This window comes from Narcine bancroftii, chromosome 3 (genome assembly GCF_036971445.1).
Source record: "Narcine bancroftii isolate sNarBan1 chromosome 3, sNarBan1.hap1, whole genome shotgun sequence".
Taxonomy (NCBI): domain Eukaryota; kingdom Metazoa; phylum Chordata; class Chondrichthyes; order Torpediniformes; family Narcinidae; genus Narcine; species Narcine bancroftii.
Window position 1 is genome coordinate 328,257,963 of NC_091471.1, and position 21,384 is coordinate 328,279,346.

Here is a 21,384-nt window from a genome sequence, read left to right on the forward strand (position 1 = left end):
CAGACTCAGAGAGAAGCTCCCACTGCACCGTCCCATCACACATTCCTGGTGTCAGACACAGGCTGAAGCTCCCTCCGCACCGTCCCATCACACACTCCCGGGGTCAGACAGAGAGTGATGGTCCCTCAGCGCCGTCCCAGTGAAGGTCCCTCCATACTGTCCTGTCACACACTACCCGGAGTCAGACACAGAGTGAAGTTCCCTCCACACCATCCCATCACACACTCCCGGTATCAGACACAGAGTGAAGCTGCCTTTGCACCGTCCCATCATACACTCTCGGGGTCAGACACAGAGTGAAGCTCCCTATGCACCATCCTATCACACACTCTCGGGGTCAGACGCAGAGTGAAAATCCCTCCGCACCGTCGCATCACACAAACCCAGGGTCAGACTCAGAGAGAAGCTCCCACCGCACCGTCCCATCACACATTCCTGGTGTCAGACACAGGCTGAAGCTCCCTCCGCACCGTCCAATCACACAATCCTGGTGTCAGACACAGAGTGAAGCTCCCAACGCACCGTCCCATCACACACTCCCAGCGTCAGACCCAGAATGAATCTCCCTCTGCAGCAACCCATCACTCACTTTCAGGGGTCAACACAGAGTGAAGCTCCCTCTGCAGCGTCCCATTACACCCTCGAGGTGTCAGACAGAGAGTGAATCTCCATCTACACCGTCCCATCACACACTCCCAGGGTCAGATGCAGAGTGAAGCTCTCTCCGCACCAACGCATCACACACTCTCCAGGGTCAGATACAGAGTGAATCTCCCTCCGCACCATCCAATCACACACTCCCCGTGGTCAGACACAGAGGGAAGCTTCCTCCGCACTGTCCCATCACACACTCCCGGAGTCAGACACAAAGTGAAGCTCCTTCCGCACCATCCCGTCACACACTCCCCAGGGTCAGATACAGAGTGAATCTCCCTCCGCACCATCCAATCACACACTCCCCGTGGTCAGACACAGAGGGAAGCTTCCTCCGCACCATCCAATCCCACACTCCCCGTGGTCAGACACAGAGTGAAGCTCCTTCCACACCGTCCCATCCCACACTCCCCAGGGTCAGATACAGAGTGAATCTCCCTCCGCACCATCCAATCACACACTCCCCGTGGTCAGACACAGAAGGAAGCTTCCTCCACATCATCCAATCACACACTCCCCGTGGTCAGACAGAGGGAAGCTCCTTCCGCACCATCCCATCCCACACTCCCGGCGTCAGACCCAGAATAAAGCTCAGCGTCCAATCACACACTCCTGGGGTGAGACGCAGAGTGAAGCTCCCTCCGCACTGTCCCACCACACACTCCCCAGGTTCTGATTCAGAGTGAAGCTCCCTCCGCACTCCCATAAAAGTGTTCGGGATCTCAGGATAAGGGGGAGAGTTTAGAAGGTGCTTCCATCAGAGAGGGGAGTATATAAATGGAAAGGCAGAGCAATGTACCACAGGGAAGGGGTGCGGGAGATGATCTGGGTGTGAAAGTGTTGGTGAGATTTGTCCAAGGACTAACAGGATCAGGCAGTGAACATACAGGAGACATGTGAATTGATATATAGTTTACTTTGAGAATCCAGCAGCCATGTCTCAGATAACGTCCAGTGATGCCACCACAATCCCACCTCCATCCACTACCAAACCTGCAGGAAGGCACAGGTCAGTCTATCAGAGATCACAGAACTAATGCAGGTGAAGCTCAGTGTGTTCCCCCAGTGAGTGTCAGTGTGGAACCCGACTGCCAATGAGGGTCAGTGTGTGAGGGACCTATCTCCCAGTGAGGGTCCCTATGTGTGGGATCTGTCCCCCAGTGAGAGTCAGTGTATTTGGGACCCATCCCCCATTGAAGGTCGGGATCCGTCCCCAAGTGAGGGTCGGGATCCATCCCCAAGTGAGGTCCAGTGTGTGGGATCCATCCCCCAGTGAGGTCCAGTGTGTGGGATCCGTCCCCCAGTGAGGGTCATAGTGTGTAGGACCTGTCCCCCAGTGAAGGTCAGTTTGTGTGGGACCCGTCCCCCAGTTGAGAGTCAGTGCCTGGGTCCCCAGAGACTGCACCTACTTCAGTCACATTCCGGAACATTGTGGCAGGGTTTGGACCTTGTAACCTCATTCTTCTGGCCTTCCAGTTCATCGCACTCGTACTCTGGGACTCCCCAGAAAAATACCGGTTGTTTTTCTTCATATCCCGTCTCATTCCTGTGAAACACAGGGGCTGGTCACTGGGTATGGGCCTTACCCCTTGAAAACTGTTCGGTCCCTAACCCGGTTTGGTTCTCTGCCTTCCTCATTGGGACCACCTTACCTCTTCCAGCAAGCCCTCTCTAGCGCAAGAACCCTCCCTCTGATGGAGCCCTCCACCTCGGCAGACCCCCTGCTCCCTCTGCTCCACCGTGGGACCCCTTCCCTCTCCCCTCCACTGTGGGACCACTGATTCCTCCACTGGGGAACACTACCCTCTCCCCTCCACCGTGGAACCACTGCTTCCTCCACCATATGACCTCTGCCCTCTCCCCTCCACAGCGAGACCACTGGCATCACCCCTCCACTGTGGGACCACTGTCATCTCCCCTCCTCCAAAGGACCACTGCTTCCTCCAATATGGAACTACTACCCTCTCCCCTCCACCGTGGAACCACTCCCCTTTCCCCTCCACTGTGGCACCACTGCCCTCTCCCCTCCACTGTAACACCACTGCCCTCTCCCCTCCACTGTGGGACCACTGCTCTCTCCTTCACATTGTGGGACCACTATTCTCTCCCCTCCACCATAGGACCACTGCCCACTCCCTTTACCATGGGACCACTGCTCCTGTCCCTTCTGCCTTCACTGTGCCACCCCAGTGAAGCCCCCACCTCATGCACTCCCCCCACCTCTGATCCCGTCACTCACGGGTAGTCAGGGTAGTCGGGTTCACACGTCCGTTTCCGTAACTGCACGCTGTCCACACCACACGATGGGGTACATAGGCTCCAGCTCCCCCACTCCGTCCACACGCCCTTCCCATCTGCGAATGGCGGGGGGGGGAAGAAACAGGGTCAGACCCACCCTCACCTCAGTGCACCAGTAGCCTGGCCACTCTCCCCATCCCTCTATCCCCATCACCCCTTCTCTCCCTCCCCACCCCCTCTCCTGTCCCTCCTTTGCCCCCACCCCCTCACCCTTTTCCTGTTCCCCCCCCACCCCCTCTCCCCACCCTCTCCCCATTCCCCCTCCCTTCCCTCCCCCACCGTTCCTCCTTCCCCTCCCCTTCTCCCTGTCTCCCTTCCCCTCCCACTCCCTCTCTCCCCTATTCCCCCCTCCCTCTCCCTCTTCCCATCTCATCGTTCCTCTTTCCCCTCTCCTTCCAGCTCCCAATCCCCCTCTCCCCGTTCTCCCTTCCCTTCTCTCCTCCTCCTCTCCCTTCTCCCTCCCTGTTCACCCTTCCCCTCCCTCTCACCCTCTCCCCATTCCCCCCTTCCCCCATTCCATCCCCTCCCCTCATTGTTGCCCACCTCCTCACCATGCACCTGCCCCACACCCCCATCCACCACTTTCTTCTGTTTACCCCCCTCCCTTCCATTGGACCCCTGCCCCCTCCTTCCCTGGCCACAGACCCCTTCCCACCCCCCTCTCTCCCAGGCCCGGCGTGGACTCACAGTGGCACCCGTCAATGTTGTAGCAGGCTCGCTGGTTGATGATTTGACCGTGGCAGTGCCTGCCCCCGTGGTCGGTCCCCAAGCATCTGCGGGTTTTTCGCTGCAGCCCACCATATCTCCGACAATGGATTTTCGTCCGCTTCCTCTCGCAGTTCGACCAGCGTGTCCACGGGGTCCACACCCCGTCCACTGCAGGGCCGAGGTGGTGGGGGGAGATCAGTCAGGGACGCATCACGTCCCTCCCAACCATCCCCTCCCCCTTTCCCTTAATCCCCACCACCGGACCCTAGCCCATCCTGTGGCCCTCCTCCAGCTCTCCCGCCTCCCCCTCCGCCAGACCCCGGTGGCAGAGTGGTACCTGGGCAGGGCAGCTGAGTATTGCAGACCTTTTGGTTGGTATCAGGGCCGAGGCAGGGGGCCCCGTCATGTCTGGGGGCCGGCTGGTCGCAGCGCCTCCTCTGCAGCAACTTCCCCAGGCCGCAGGACACCGTGCATGGGGAGAAGGCTGACCATGGCCCCCAGTTTCCAGCCACTGGCAGGGGAAAGAAACAGGAGAGAGTCAGGCCTGGAACGGTCACCTTCTCCAGGTCCCCCTCCCGCCTCTCTCCCTCCTTCAATCCCTCTCTCCCTCCCTCCTCCATCCCCTTCCCTTCCTCCCTCCCTCTCCATCCCTCCCTTCTTCTGCCTTCCATCCTACCCATTCCCTCATCTTCCTCCATCCATCCCTCCTTCCCTCCTCCCACCAACCAAAAAATCTCTCCCTCCCTCTGCCCTTCTCTCTCTCCTCCCTTCCCCTCCATCCCTCCCTTCCCCCACCCTCCATCCCCTTCCTTCCATCCATCCATCCCCTTCCCTCACTTTTTCCTCCCTCCATCTCTCCCATCTCCCTCCCTCCTTCCATCCCTCTCCCCTCCCCTTACCTCACTCCTTCCTCCTCTCTCTCTCTCACTCCTCTCCCCTCCTCCCTCACTCCCCTTTTCCTACCCTCCCTCTCTGTCCCCTCCCCTTCCACCTCTCTTTCCCCCACTCACCAGGACAGTGAGGCAGGAAGTCACAGTGACCGATGTCCTCACCCTCCCCAGCGCATTCTCTGCCGGGCGGGATCACTGAGGGGGCTGGGCTGCCACAAATCCGCCCTCGCCTGCGGATTGGGCTTCTCTCGGACCCCTCACGGCGGCACGTCTCGCTGCAGGCCCCCCAGGCCCCCCAGGGTGACCAAGACCCATGAGCTGGATGGGGAAGAACCAAAGGTCAGCGTGGGCTCCTGGAGTGCGGAGAGAAACACAGGCATCTCGCGGTCCCAGACCCACGAGAAGCCACGCGGTAAGGCACAGGAGTAGAAACAGGCCACTCAGCCCATCGAGTCTGCCCTGCCATTCAATCATGAGCTAACCCAGTCTTCTCCCCATAACCTTTGATGACCTGGTTAGTGAATCTCTACCTTAAATCCACCCAATGACCCAGCCTCCATGACCACCCATGGCCACAAATTCCACAGATTCACCAACCTCTGGCTGAAGAAATTCCTCTGCGTCTCAATTCCCTTCAATCCTGAAGTTATGCCCTCTTGTCCCGGACTCTCCCACTGTGGGGGAAACAACCTTTCTATGTCAACTCTGTCCACGCCTTTCAACGTTCAAAATGTTTCAATGAGTTTCTCCCCTCATTCTCCTAAATTCCAACGAGTCCAGGCCAAGAGCTGTCAAATGCTCCCTGTATAATAACCCTTTCATTCCCAGAGTGAAGCGCCTCTGAATCCTCTCCAACATCAGCACATCAATGAGGAGCCCAAAACTGCTCCCAACACTCCATGTGAGGGCTCACCAAGGTCTTATATATCACGTCACATCCCTGCTCTTGGATTCGATTCCTCTCAAAATGAACGCTACCAACACGTTTGCCTTCTTCACCCCCATCTCCACCAAAGGACATTAGAACACAGAAACAGGCCCCTTTGGCCCTTCTAGTCTGTTCCAAACCATTTTCCTGCCTCGTCCCAATGACCTGCACCCAGCCTTCTGGACCCCTCCCATCCATGGACCCGTCCAAATTCTTAAATGTTAAAACTGAGCCCACATTCACCAATTCAGCCAGTTCCACACTGCTCTCCGCGTGATGAAGTTCCCCCTAAACCTTTCACTCTTAACTTCCACCCTCAGTGGAAAAATCCAACCTACATTTACTCTGTCTGTCCCCCTCATAACTTTAAACACCTCGATCAAATCTCCCCTCGTTCTTCTACGCTCCAGGGAATAAAGTCCGAACCTATTTAACCTTTCCCTGTAACTCAGTTCCTGAAGTCTGGGCAACATCCTAGTAAATCTTCTCTGCCCTCTTTCTATCTTATTGATATCTTTGCTGTAGTTCGGTGACCAAAATTGCACACAATTCTCCAAATTTGGCCTCACCAATGTCTTGTACAACTTTACCATTACATCCCAACTCCTGTACTCAATACTTTGATTTATGAAGGCCAAGATGCCAACAGCTTCTCTTGATAAACCTGTCCACATGTGACATCATTTTCAGGGAATTATGTCTCTCTATTCCCAGGTCCCTCTGTTCTCCCACACTTCTCGGTGCCCGACCGTTCACCATGTACATCCTTTCTTGGTTTGTCCTTCCCTTATCTGCATTAACTCCATTCCCGGAATCATTCTGAACTCTCTCCCATGTCTGCACATCCTTTCCATGAGGAGCCCAAAACTGCTCACAATGCTCCACTTGAGGCCTCACCCAGGGCCTTATAAAGCCTCAACGTCACATCCCTGCTCTTGTACCCGATTCCTCCTGAAATGAATGCGTTTGTCTTCTTCACCCCCGACTCCACCTCCGAGTTGACCTTCAGGCCTTTCTGCATGAGGACTTCCAGCTCCCTTGACATCTGGGGGTTTTCAATTTTTCTCCCCATTCAGAAAATCATCCGCCCAAGTTTTTTCTCTCTCGACCAAAGTGCACAACCGTACACTTTCCCATGCGCCCTATAAGCTGACCACCCTGAGCCCTGCAACCAGCCTCACGGCCCTCTCCACTGACCGGTCCCACAGGCCCACCAACCACCCCCACCACCGCAATGTACAAGGGGTTGCAGCTTAATCGGGCAGCATGTGTTTGTGGAAGCGAAGCACGGAGGCCAGCAGGCGCTGTGCCTGTGTCAAAATCACACAGAGGCACTGGCGGGGGGAATTCAGCTGGTGCAGGAGGTAGAAGAATCTCTTCAACATCTCAGACCTGGGCCCTTCCTCACAGTGGTGGCCAAGAAAAGGAAGGCTGAGAGTACTCTTGGAAAAATTAACCTAGAAACTTGAATTACAACTTCCACATTTCCGAATTAATATAAAGCTGTGCAGTAAGTGTCTGGTTTGAATAAATCTTCAGTCTGGGCAAATATAGGTTTGGCTAAAGTTGATGAGCAAGGTATATGCAAGAGTTTATTTATAATTGGAGTTCAAAATTGTGAGTTGGTAGAGACCCACTGATTTTGAAACATCTAATTGAATTATGGAATAAAATTGATCATGAGAGGTAATATTTCATCGAAAACACCTTTATATCAGAATAACATTTCCCCTTTCACTGTTAACAATCAGTTTTTGAAGCTACGGAATCAACTGGGGATTAAAAAGATGGAGGATTGTTTCGAAGCGGGTAATCGAATGGAGGGAAAATATGAGATTCCTAATAATACTTTTTTTTTGCTCCTACTGAAAAATTCAAAATTACCCAGACAATCTGCTTTAGAGTTGTTACTTACTAAAGGAGATATAAGCAAATTTATTTCTGAGATGTATAGATTATTTCAAAGGGAAGTGCCCAAGTTAAACATTCATAAATCAAGATTGAAATGGGAAACTGATTCAAATCAAAAGACAGGGGTCAAACACAGGATTCTGTCGACACCGGTGGTTCAGTGAAGAAACACACAGATGCTAGAGAAACTCAGCGGGCCAAATGGCACCTCGCAAAGGTAAAGGTACATCGCTGACGTTTTGGGGCCTGAGCCCTTCGTCAGGGTACAGGTACATCACTGATGTTTCGGGGTCTGAGCCCCCTTTGTCAAGGTAAAGGTACATCACTGACATTTTGGGGCCTGAGGCTTTTGTCAAGATAAAGGTACATCACTGACGTTTTGGGGCCTGAGCCCGCTTCGTCAAGGTAAAGGTACATCACTGACGTTTTGGGGACTGAGGCTTTTGTCAAGATAAAGGTACATCACTGACGTTTTGGGGCCTGAGCCCACTTTGTCAAGGTAAAGGTACATCATCGACGTTTCAGGTCCTGAGCCCCCTTCGTCAAGGTAAAGGTACATCATCGACGTTTCAGGCCCTGAGCCCCCTTCGTCAAGGTAAAGGTACATCATCGACGTTTCAGGGCCTGAGTCCTTCATCAAGGTAAAGGTACATCACTGACGTTTTGGGGCCTGAGTCCTTCGTCAAGGTAAAGGTACATCACTGGCATTTCGGGACCTGAGGCCTTCGTCAAGGTAAAGGTACATCATCGACGTTTCAGGGCCTGAGCCCCCTTCGTCAAGGTAAAGGTACATCACTGGCGTTTCGGGGCTTGAGACCTTCATCAAGTCACAGAGGGAGTGGTCCCTACAGAAGGCTGAGAAGGGAGAAGAATAAATGTGTCTCATGGTGGGGTCCTGTAGTAAGTGCCGGAAATTCTGACGGATAATGTGTTGGATGTGGAAGCTGCTGGGTTGGTAGGTGAGGGTGAGGGGGATTCTGTGTTTATTCTTTCTAGGGTCGGTAGGGCAGATGAGCGGGGAATGGAGAAGATGCAGGTGATGGCCGCATTAATAGTGATGAAAGGGAAGCCACGTTTGTGGAAGAAGGCCGACATTACATAGAAAGATAGATGAAAATGATCAGAGGGACTTATCTAAAGAGAACATGACTAAAGGTTATTAATGTAAGGTACGGATTAGTCCAGTATAATTTTCTCCATCAATTATATCTTTATATCTCACCCCTCAAAAATTAAAGAGATTTAACTTGATGTCATCAAGCTTGTGTTTTAGGCGTGGTAAAGAGACACTCCTTCATTCAACTTGTCCCAAAGTCAAGACGTTCAATTATTTTTTGGAAAAAGTATTAAAATTTAAACTTAAGATCAACCTTAAAATTAAGATCAACCGTATATCAAATTGAATTTTTACTTTTAGCTGTAACTTTTAGCTGGGCAGCACGTGGAAATTGGATTTGGTGTGGGTAATGCAGAGATGGCACACCGAAATGAAATCTTGTCTCCCTCTTGAAAAGATAACTTATAATTCATGAGACAAATATCATTTCTTTACGGAAGTTTGTGACCCAGATTGACAAGATGTTGGTTTGAAGGTTTGAGCTCTCGATCTGTCCCAGTAATGGTTCCATGGCCGAGAATTGATTATCTTCTTTTCCTTTCCTTCTTAGGGGGTAGTTTAGGGGAAGGAGGGAGGGGTTAGTGGGGAGGGGAAGGAAGGGGGGTGTGGTTTGTTATATTGTTCTATGTATGGACTTTATTAGACTTTGATGTCAATGTGGTTTTGTAATGCACGTCGAAAGAACCAAAAACTTGTTGATCCAAACCAAAGCTTTTATTAACTAAAAGACTGGGGCATATCACAAGTAGGTCAACCAGTCCAGAATGACCTAGTCTGGCTAGGATCAATCTTTTAAGACCTGCCAGTAGGTGTGGCTACACTCTCAGCCAATCACAGTCATCCTACACTACAATCTGTACATATACACATTGGTGATAGAATCTGTACTATCACATTCACCCCTTCTTTGAGAACTGACCCTGGGGTGGATGGAGGTTAGGGGCTGTACCGGTCAGGGGGTCTGACCATCCGGCGTGACTGCCATGGCGCCGGGATTGGGGTCGCCAGAGTCATGTCGCTGGCAGGCCTGTAGGGTGCGCCCATTGCCTCGCTCAATTCCCCAACGCTGTTGTCGACAGTCTGGCCTGAGCTGGTGGGGTGGTGCTGGTCACTCTGTTCAAGCACATGACCTGGGGGAGAAGGAATAGGGGGAGGTTGGGTTAAAGGTACTGCTGCGCCTGATCCGGCTTGGGCTAGGTCCCTTACCGAGACTGTGTCCTCCTGTCCGTCTGGGTACTCAACGTAGGCATAATGCAGGTTTGCATGGAGCAGAGTCACTCAGTCAACCAATGGATCGTTCTTAGAGTATCGGACATGGTGTCGTAAAAGGACTGGACCGGGAACCGTGAGCCATGCCAGTTTGGTCGTACCCGACTCAGATATCCTCGGGAAAGAGAACATCCTTTCATGGGGGATGGCATTGGTCGTGGTGCATAGGAGGGAGCGGATGGAGTGTAGGGCACTAGTGAGCACATCCCGCCAGCGAGAGGTGAGGAGACCTATGGACCGGAGGGCAAGCGTAACCGTTTTCCAGACGGTGGCATTCTCTCTTTTAACTTGCCTATTACCGCGTGGGTTATAGCTGGTGGTCCTGCTTGAAACAATACTATGCTCCAGAAGGTACTGCCGCAGCTCCGCACTCATAAACGAGGACCCCCGTCACTGTCGATGTAACTGGGGTACTTGAAGATGGGGAAGATGCTGTGCAGGGCCTCTATAACTGAGGAGGCAGTCATGTCCGAGTAGGGCACAGCGAACGGGAAGCGGGAGTACTCGTCGATGGCCGTAAGGATGTAGGTGTTACGGTTGGTCGACGGTAGGGGCCCCTTGAAGTCTACGCTGAGACGTTCAAAGGGGCGTGTGGCTTTGATGATATGGGTGTTCTCCGGACGGAAGAAGTGGGGCTTGCACTCAGCGCACACTGGGCAGGCCCGGGTCATGGAGCAAATCTTCTCGACCGTGTAGGGCAGGTTGCGAGATTTGACAAAGTGCACGAACCTAGTGACCCTGGATGACAGAGCTCCTCGTGGAGTCTCTGCAGCCTGTCCAGTTGTATGTTGGCGCAAGTCCCCCTGGAGAGCGCATCTGGCGGGTCGTTGAGTTTACCAGGCCAATACAGTATGTCATAATTAAAGGTGGAGAGCTTGATTCTCCACCTGGCAATTTTGTCATTCTTGATCTTACCTCGCTGGGAATTGCTAAACATGAAGGAGACTTCTGCATTGGTCAGTCAGCAGCATAAAGCATCTGCCAGTGAGGTAGTGTCTCCAACAACGTACTGCCTCGACTATGGCCTGGGCCTCCTTCTCGACAGAGGAGTGTCGGCTCTCAGGCCACTGGAGGGTTCTGGAGAAGAAGGCTACTGGCCGGCCGGCCTGGTTCAAAGTGGCAGCCAGTGCAAAGTCAGACGCATCGCTCTCAACTTGGAACGGAATGGACTTGTCGATGGCGTGCAGCATTGCAGCAGCGATGTCCGATTTGATTCGGTCGAAGGCCGCTTTGGCTTTGGTTGATAAGGGGAAGGAGGTGGTCTTGATGAGTGGCCGTGCCTTGTCGGCATAATGTGGAACCCATTGGGCATAGTAGGAGAAAAAACCCAGGCAGCGTTTGAGTGCCTTCTGGGTGTGGGGGGGGGGTGGTGGGGCAGTCCATGAGGGGACGCATGCAGTCAGGGACTGGCATGACCACCCTGTTCTCCACCACACAACCCAGAATTGTGAGCCGAGTGGTCTGGAAGACACACTTGTCGAAATTGTAGGTCAAGTTCAGCCAAGTTGCAGTCTGAAAAAATTTCTCAAGGTTGGCGTCATGATCCTCTGTGTCATGGCCGCAGATGGTGACATTGTCCAGGTAAGATCAAGAATGACAAAATCGCCAGATGGAGAATCGAGCTCTCCACCTTTAATTATGACATACTGTATCGGCCTGGTAAACTCATTGACCCGCCAGATGCGCTCTCCAGGGAGACTTGTGCCAACATACGACTGGACAGGCTGCAGAGACTCCATGAGGAGCTCTGTCATCCAGGGGTCACTAGGTTCGCGCACTTTGTCAAATCTCGCAACCTGCCCTACACGGTCAAGGAGATTTGCTCCATGACCCGGGCCTGCCCAGTGTGCGCTGAGTGCAAGCCCCACTTCTTCTGTCTGGAGAACACCCACATCATCAAAGCCACACGCCCCTTTGAGCGTCTCAGCGTAGACTTTAAGGGGCCCCTACCGTCAACCAACCATAACACCTACATCCTTATGGCCATCGAAGAGTACTCCCACTTCCCGTTTGCTGTGCCCTGCTCGGACATGACTGCCTCCTCAGTTATAGAGGCCCTGCACAGCATCTTCCCCATCTTCGGGTACCCCAGTTACATCCACAGTGACCGGCGTCCTCGTTTATGAGCGCAGAGCTGCGGCAGTACCTTCTGGAGCGTGATATTGCTTCAAGCAGGACCACCAGCTATAACCCACGCGGTAATGGGCAAGTCGAAAGAGAGAATGCTACCGTCTGGAAAGCAGTTACGCTTGCCCTCTGGTCCAAAGGTCTCCCCACCTCTCGCTGGCGGGATGTGCTCACTAGTGCCCTACACTCCATCCGCTCCCTCCTATGCACCACGACCAATGCCAACCCCCAAGAAAGGATGTTCTCTTTCCCAAGGAAATTTGAGTCGGGTACGACCATACCAGCATGGCTCACGGTTCCCGGTCCAGTCCTTTTACGACGCCACATCCGGTACTCTAAGAACAACCCCTTGGTTGACCAAGTGACTCTGCTCCATGAGAACCCACATTATGCCTACGTTGAGTACCCAGACGGATGGAAGGACACAGTCTCGGTAAGGGACCTTGCCCAAGCTGGATCAGATGCAGCAGTGTTTTTAACCCAACCTCCCCCTATTCCTTCTCCCCCAGGTCATGTGCTTGAACAAAGGGACCAACAACACCCCACCAGCTCAGGCCAGACTGTCGACAACGGCGTTGGGGAATTGAGCGAGGCAATGGCTGCACCCTACAGGCCTGCCAGCGACATGACTCCGGCGACCCCAATCCCAGTGCCACGGCGGTCATGTCGGATGGTCAGACCCCCTGACTGGTACAGCCCCTAACCTCCATTCACCCTGGGGTTGGTTCTCAAAGAAGGGGTGAATGTGATAGTACAGATTCTATCACCATTGTGTATACGTACAGATTGTAGTGTAGGATGACTGTGATTGGCTGAGAGTGTAGCCACACCTACTGGCAGGTCTTAAAAGATTGATCCTAGCCAGACCAGGTCATTCTGGACTGGTTGACCTACTTGTGATATGCTCCAGTCTTTTAGTTAATAAAAGCCTTGGTTTGGATCAACAAGAAGTCTGGTTCTTTCAGCACACATTACACATATGCCAATCACAGTCATCCTCCACTACCCTCTGTACATATGTACATATACACATTGGTGATAGAATCTGTACTATCACATGTTTTAAACATTTTAAAATATTCAAAAAAAAATAGAAAGGAAAGTGGTGGAGAGAAAGGAGGGGTGGGACAAATGGGGAGGGAGGAGTCCAGACCAACAGGCTAAAGCTGTAAGGGGGAGGGGGGTACAGTGAGGGGGGGGGTTGATTTTTGGCTCCGTGAAAGGAGACGGAGGGAAAAGGGGAGAGGGAGAGGGGAGGAGAGACGCACAGGGAGGAGGGGGAGGGAAGAAGAGAGAGAGAGGCAGAGCGGGAGAGGGAGAGGAGAGAGAGGGTAGGAGAGGGGGAAGAGAGAGAGGGAGAGAGGGGGAAGAGAGAGGAGGAGAGAGAAGGACAATGAGAGAGGAAGGACAGTGAGAGAGGAGGAGAGAGAGGGACAGTGAGAGGCAAAGAGACAGAGACGGAGACCAGAGAGAGAGAGAGAGAGAGAGAGAGAGAGAGAGAGAGAGAGAAAGAGAGAGAGAGAGAGAGAGAGAGATGAAGTGAGAGATGGGAGTGAGCGAGAGGTGGAGATGGAAAGAGAGGGAGGGAAAGAGAGAGAGAGAGACAAAGAGAGAGAAAAGGGGAGAGAGGGAGGGAAGAGAAACAGGTAAAAAGAGAGAGAGAGGGAGGGGTGAGAGAGAGAGAGGGAGAGATGGGGGAGAGAGAGAGAGAAAGAGACAGGGGAAAAGATGTGGGGGCGATCTCTAACAGAAACTGGAGAAGTCAACATTAATGCCGTAGAGTTGGAGGGGGTCCAGTCTGAAGATGACATGTTGTTCCTCCAATTTGAGGGTGGTCTCAGCCGGCAGAGCACGAGACTGCGGACAGATGTGTCAGCAAGGGAATGGGCTGGGGAATTGAAATGGGTGGCCACCAGGAGATCCACGTTATTGCAGTGGACAGAGCTGAGGTGCTGGGCGAAGCGACCTCCCCAACGTAGAGGAGACCACAGCGAGAGCACTGGATGCAGTCGGCGGCTCCCCCTTATCCACAAGCGAGGTGTTGGTTCACTAGGAAAGGCTGTTTGGGGCCCAGAATGGCAGTGAGGGAGGGTGTGGGCGCAGATCTGGCATGGTGGGGCGGGGTGGTGGTGGGGTGGGGCTGGTAGGTCCCGAGGGGTGGGAGGGAGTGGACAAGGGCTGTATGCCTACATTTAAAAAAAAACCCTGCCTTCTGAATTTCATCTCCCCTGCTGTGGCGGAGAATGTGCCCCCGCCCCCGGATTCTCGCCTTCATTGGCTTACTAAACCTGGAAAAGGTTCTTGGAGAGAAACAAGGTTTCCAGGCACTGTGGATTAACATGGAAACTCTGGAGAGGGGGCAGAGGAGATTGACCAGAATGCGACCTGGGCTGGGAAATAAGTCTCAGGAGGCAAGGTTAGCAGAGCTGGGACTTTTCTCTCTGGAGCATAGAAGGATGAGAGGAGACTTGACAGAGGTTGACAAGATTCTGAGAGGCAGAGACACCAGAGGACGTCTGTACAAAGTGGAGGGAGGGAAGTTTAGGAGTAAGTTGTTTTTACACAGAGTTGTGGGGGCCTGGAATACCTCGCTGGGGGTGGTGGTGGAGGCTGGAACATTTAAGAGAGTCTTCAATGACCCCACGGATGGAATTCTGACAAATGAAGGGTTACGGGGTAGAGAGGTTTAGTCGGAGTGTATGAGTGGGCACAACATTGAGGGTTGAAGGACCTGCACTGTGCTGCAATGCTATAACCATGCACACTTGTTTCCAGGTGGAAGTAGTGAGTGGGAGGGTGTGAGGGGGACACAGGGTTGATGGGGTGGGGGGGGGGAGAGAGGAGGGCGTTGAGGGAACATACTCACTGGGGCAGGTTTGTTTGGTATTGCACTCCTGATGGTTCTCCTGAGGCCCGTAGCACTGGCCGCCGCACGAGGGGGCAGGCTGGGAGCAGGTGCGCTGCCTCCTCTGTTGGCCCACACCACAGGTGACCGAGCAGGGGTCCCATGGGCCCCAGCTGCTCCAGCCGCCGTCCTCTGAAACGCAAAACAGGGGAAGGGGGTGTCAAGTGGCGGGCACGAGACATAGGAAAGAGGTTGTTCACCCCATCGAGGCTGCCCCGCCATCTGATCTGTTCTCCCATGGCCCAGCCTTTCCTCCCTGTAACTTTCAATGCCCTGGCCTCCACGACTGCCCATGGCCACAGATTCTATAGATTCACTGCCCTCCGGCTGAAGAAATTCCTCCACAACTCTGTTCTAAGTGGACGCCCTTCAATCCTGAGGTTGTCCTGAACTCTCCCAACACGGGGGAAACAACATTTCTACGTCAACTCTGTCCACGCCTTTCAACGTTCAAAATGTTTCAACAAGACCCCCTCACCCCCTAATTCACCTAAATTCCAACTGGTCAAACTCTCCCGTATGATAACCCTTTCATTCCCAGAGTGAACCTTCACTGAACCCTCTCTAACATCCACACATCCTTTCTCCTACGAGGAGCCCAAAACTGCTCACAATTCCCCCGTGAGTCCTCACCAGAGCCTCATAAACCCTCAACGACACATCCTTGCTCTTGTACCCGATTCCTCCTGAAATGATCATATTCGCCTTCTTTACCCCCGACTCCACCTGCGAGTCGACCTTCAGGCCGTCCTGCATGAGGACTCCCAGCTTCCTTGGCATCTGGGGATTTGCAGTTTTCTTCCCCTTTAGAAAATCGTCTGCCCATTTAGTTCATCTACCGACATGCATGAGAGAAAGCTCTTGCCTCATCTGTCCTCTCCCCTCCACTCCCCTCAGTTTGACATCCTTCCCTACCCTCTCCCAACACCTTCCCCCCTCACCCTTCCTCAAGTGTTCACTCTCCATTCCCCTGCTTTCTGTCTCCCTCCCCGACACAGAGCCTCCGCACCGTCCTGTCACTCACTCCCGGGGTCAGAAATAGAGTGAAGCTCCCTCCACACCATCCCGTCACACACTCCCCAGAGTCAGACACAGAGTGAAGCTCCCTCTGCACAGTGTCATCACACACTCCTGGGGTCAGACACAGAGTGAAGCTCCCTCCGCACCATCCCGTCACACACCTCTGGGGTCAGGCATGGAGTGAAGCTCCCTCCACACTGTCCTGTCACACCCAATTAAGAAAGTATTTTGCCAGTTCATTTTTTCTACCAAAGTGCATGACTGTACACTTTCCAATGTTATGTTCCATTTCCATTAGGAGGCACTGCCCTCCCCCATCATCTCCCATTCTGCCTGACATCCTGTTCTCACGTTGACAGCAGGGGTGTTCGACACAGGGCTTGGCCTGGAGTGATTCCATCCTTAGGCAACGTCCGCGGCCAAGGCAGAACCGACGGCGCTGTTGTACACCTTCCCGGCAGCTCACAGAGCAGGAAGACCAGTCCGTCCACTCGCTCCAGACCGAGACTGTCCTGCGATGTGGAGCAAAGGGCAAGAGGTGGGTTTGTGTGAAGCTGAGAGAGCGTGTCTGCATCTGTCTGCAGGAGTGGTGGGCACGTATTCTGGACGGGGGCTGAATGTAGTGGCTATAAAGACCCTCCCAGAGTCATTAAGTCAATCAGCGATCACACTGGACCAACAAAACACACTCCCCAGGCTCAGACACAGAGTGAAGCTCCCTCCCCACCTTCCCATCACCCATTCCCAGGCTTGGACACAGTGCGAAGCTCCCTCCATACTGTCCCATCACACACTCCCCAGGGTCAGACACAGAGAGAAGTTCCCTCCACACCACCCCATCACACCCTTCCCAGGGTCAGACTCAGAGAGAAGCTCCCTCCACATCGTCCCATCACACCCTCCTGGGTCGGACAGTGTGAAGCTCCCTCCGTACCGTCCCATCACACATTCCCGGGGTCAGACACAGAGTGAAGCTCCCTCCACACCATCCCATCACACACTCCCGGGGTCAGATGCAGAGTGAAGCTTCCTCCGCACCATCCCATCACACACTCCAGGGGTCAGACACAGAGTGAAGCTCCCTCCGCACTGTCCCATCACACACTCCCTGGGGTTAGACACAGAGTGAAGCTGCCTCCACACCATCCCATCACACACCTGGGAGATAATATATGGGAATGGTTCTCCTGACACTCACCGGCACAGTGTTGATATTCCGTTAATCTCCCTCTGGAAGCAGTATTTGGGATTCAGGCAACAATCCTCCTCGGTGATGTTGTCCCCAAGGAAGTCAGTGCAGGAGAAAGTCTTGTCATCCATTGCAGTGTAGCAGAATACGTTGGCCATGTCTTGCACAGAACAGGATGTTAGACAAGACCTTTGTGCCATTTCCCCGGCCACAGTCTGTCTGCCGGTCTCCCACTCAGATCCAACCAGCCCCCATCTGTCTGCTGGACCCCCCCCTCCAATCCCACTGCCTCCATTCATCTGCCAGACCCCCCCTCTGATCCCATCTGCTCCCTCCCAACTCTCCCAGCACAGCTCCCTCATGAACTCCTCCCTTCCAGCATGGAGCTCCCTCACAAATATTTCCTCTCCTGTGGAGCTCCCTCACACAAACACGGAACTTCCTCACCAACACAGAGCTCCCTCACACCAACCCAGAGCTCCCTTATCCCAGCACAGATCTCCCTCACTCCAGCACAGGGCTCCTTCACACCAGCACAGATCTCCCTCACTCCAGCACAGGGCTCCCTCACACCAGCACAGAGCTCCCTCATCCCAGCACAGCTTCCTCACCTCCCTTCCCCAGCATAGAGCTCCCTCACCCCAGCACAAGCTCTCATCACAGCACAAAGCTCCCTCTCTGCTCCTCCCCAGCATAGAGCTCCCTCAAAATCCCCTCCCACAGCACAGCTCCCTCACTCCACCACAGAGCTCCCTCACCCCCCTCCACTGAAGGGCGAACTTCCCCCAGAGGCAGGGCAGACCCTAAGATACCCTGGTGCTGGTGTCTGGGGGGTGGGGATTGTGCCTGACCCTCCAGAGGGGAAGGGGGAGTGGGAAAGAACAGCCCCCATCCCCGTTGGTGAGGTCCCACGCCTCGGGCCTGTAAACCAGGCTGGAGGGGAAGCCACCACCCCATCCCGGCGCTGTGGGACTTACCAGTGGGGACACAGAACAGGCTAACCACCAAGAGCAGACGGAGGGGAGGGGGTGGCACCTGGAATCGGCCAGCCATGCTGAAGGTGGAGAGGGGGGTTGTTGGAAGGGATCTGCCTGTCCTCGGGACGTCCTGCCAACTGGAAGTTCCTGCTGCCTGAGGACGAGCTGCCGCTGACCTTGGCGTGGGGGTCCCTTGCACAATGTTTGTTCCCTTATCTGGCCGGTGTGGGTGGGGCAGCAACTTTCAGAGAAGGCCCTATCCCCACCTCCTTCCCAGCACCACTGAGCGCATCCGGGACCACCCTGGAGTATTTCTTCACTCTGAGGCCCCTACCCTCCTAGGGTCTCCCCTTCATTGTGGGGGGCAGGGGGCTCTCATCACCCCTGACCTCTCTGTCCCCACCCACCCTTCTTGGACCTCTCCACACCCCAGGGACCTCTCCACATCCCTCCCGGATCCCTTCCCACCATCCCCCCTGGGTTCTTCTCCACACCTCCCTGGACCCTTAACCACCCACCCAAACCTCTTCCCCATCCCCTCCTCCCCTGGACCCTTCCTCATCACCCCTGGACCTAAGCCCATGCCCCAGATCTCTTACCCCCTCTCCAGTCCCCTTCCCACACCCGCCCCGGACTGGTTCCCAATCATCCAAATCCTTTTCCACCCCTGAACCGCTCCCCAACCCCCCCAGACCATTCCCCACTGACACAACTGCGGGAGGAGGGGGCCAGATGGGCAGAGGCACTCTCACCGGTCTTCGTTGGCAAAGAACCACCTGGATCGGTGCCCTTCGGAGTAGGGGGTTTGGCGGCTCCCCAATCCCGCCCAGACCCCCGGCTCTGCAGCCCACCTACACCCTTGGCTCCTAGCCCCCTCCCACTGTGCCCAAACCAGACCCCTGCTTCTTTTTCCCCCCACCCAATACCCCCATCATCCATCCCTGGCTCCCTGTGGGACAGATAATCCTTGAGGGGGGGTGGTTGACGGAACGGGCGAGAATGAGAGCATTTCCTGGGGTGCGGAAGGGTAGGATGAGCTGGGTCAGGTCAAGTCATCTGATTGTACAAGTCCAGCCTGATGAAACAGCATTCTCTGGTCCTCGGTGCAAAACACACAGCCATAACACACATATACATACGCAGGACAAATATTCATTGATTCAAATATTGTTTTATCAATACGAGAGTCTTGTGGGGGGGGGGGGGGGGTTTATGTGAGCAGTTCCTTTGATCGTTCAGCCTGTGGGAAGAAGTTGTCCCTCAGCCTGGTGGTGCTGGCTCTAATCATCCTAGATCTCTTCCCAACGGGAGCAGCTGAAAGACACTGTGTGCAAGGGTGGAAGGAGTCCTCAATGATTTTGCCTGTCCTGTTCAAACAATGATCCCAGTAAATCACGTCGATGAGGATAGAGGGAGACTCTAGTGATCCTCTCTGCCACTCTTAAAGTCCTGTGGATGGATCTCCAACCCGTTTCTCTGCAGCGACCTTGCCACACCGCGATGCAGCCAGCCAGGGCCCTCTCGATAGAGCTCCTGTAGAAGGTTGATGTAACGGTAGCCACTTCAGTCCTCTCAGGAAGTGCAGTCATATTGCGCCTTCCTGACAAGTGAACATCTATGATAGGTCACTGGTTAAGTGAACTCAAAGGAACTTTGGGCTCTCCACTCCAGAGTGGTTGACATGTAGAGGAGGGTGATCATTCCTGGTCCTCCTGATGTCCACGATCATCCCCATCGTCTTGTCCATGTTGAGACAGGTTGTAAAGGCCTCTCCCCCCGTCCTCCTCAGTGCCTGATCGTTTACCGTGTACATCCTTTCTTGGTTTGTCCTTCCAAAATGCAACTTGTCTGCATTAAACTCCGTTCCCAGAACTTCTTCTGAACCCTTTCCAACGTTGGCACATCCTCCCTTCAACGAGGAGCCCAAAATTGGTCACAATACTCCACGTGAGGCCTTATAAAACCTCAACATCACATCTCTGCTCTTGGATTCAATTCCTCTCGAAATGAACACGTTGGCTTTCTTCATCACCTGCAGGACAAGTATTTCATCGATACCAATAAATATTGTTTCGTGAATACGAGCATCTCGGATGGTTAGTGAGAGCAATTCCTTTGGTTGTTCAGTGTTCTCACTGCCCCGTGGGATGGGAAATGTCGAGGTTTTACAAGGCCCCGGTGAGACCTCATGTGGAGTATTGTGACCAGTTTTGGGCTCCTCATTAACGTGCTGACGTTGGAGAGGAGGTTCACTCCAGGAATGAAAGGGTAATCATACGAGGAGCGTTTGACCTGTACTCATTGGAATTTAGGAGAATGGGGGAGGGGGGGATCTCGTTGAAATTTTTTTTGGACATTGAATGGCACGGACAGAGTAGGCGTAGAAAGGTGGGACTTCAGGATTGAAGGGCACCCGTGTAAAACAGAGACATGGAGGGATTTCTTCAGCCGGGGGCAGGACAAATCTGTGGAATTCGTGGCCACGGGCGGTTGTGGAGGCTGGGCCATCGGACGTACTTCAGGCAGAGGCTCTCGATGAGCTCAGGCATTGAAGGTTACAGGGCAGTGGGGCTCGTGAGTGAACAGCAGGCTAAATGGCCTATTTCTGGTGGGAGAGCTGGTTCCGATCTAATGAGCCCCCTCCCACCCCACCCTCCCCCAAGCCCCCAGCACTGAGCTTGCCCCTTTCCACCAATGGTCAAGAAGAACTAGGCCTCCGCAGTTCACTGTCTGCCTCCTCCAGCTGTGTTTAATCATCGTGTTTGCTTCCAAAGTCCGGAAGAACGATTTGCCAGGAATCGCGGATTGCTCTGTGCCAAGTTCAGTGGGTCTAATGGCCGGTGGGGAGAGGGGGGTGGGAGAAGTAATGGGATGAGCCTGTCTCCCAAGGAGAGGGGGAAGGAAGGAGGAAGAGTGGAGAAGTCACGGAACAAGCCCACGTATCCTGGGGAGAGGGGGAACGTGGATGGAGGGAAGGAGAGGGGGGAGATACAGAGAGAGGGAGGGGGTGAGTTGTCTCTCACAGAGTGGAAGGAGAGAGGGAGAGGGAAGTCATGGTACAAGCCCATGTCTCCTAGAGAGAGGGGAAATGTGGAGGGAGGAAGGGAAGGAGAATGGGGAGATACAGAGAGAGGGTAGGGGAAGTCATGGGATGAGTCTGTCTCCCACGGAGAGGGGGAAGGAGGGAGGGAGAAAGAATGGAGAAGTCACAGAATAGGCCCATGCCTCCTGGGAAGGGGGGAACATGAAGGGAGGGTGGGAGAAGGTCCAGGGCACACAGAACCTGTTGGACGTCCACCCAGTCTCGCAGCCAACCCTCCCCCTCCAACTCCCGTCACCTTCTCCCCCATGGACCCCTCTGCTCCATCCACCTGCCTTTCCCCAGCAAGAG

General features: G+C 54.0%; 1 protein-coding gene across 1 annotated transcript; it reads right to left on the minus strand.

Moving 5' to 3' along the window:
- Positions 1–1,551: 1,551 nt before the first annotated feature.
- Positions 1,552–18,227, minus strand: LOC138759165 (properdin-like). The gene is made up of 10 exons (XM_069929180.1): positions 17,994–18,227; positions 17,026–17,176; positions 16,179–16,339; positions 14,769–14,939; positions 4,671–4,868; positions 3,998–4,171; positions 3,640–3,828; positions 2,894–3,008; positions 2,064–2,200; positions 1,552–1,647 (listed from the first exon to the last, which is right to left on the minus strand). Exons 1-9 carry the CDS (start codon positions 18,067–18,069, stop codon positions 2,065–2,067), a joined length of 1,371 nt encoding a protein of 456 aa, XP_069785281.1. The 5' UTR covers positions 18,070–18,227; the 3' UTR covers positions 1,552–1,647; position 2,064.
- Positions 18,228–21,384: the final 3,157 nt, after the last annotated feature.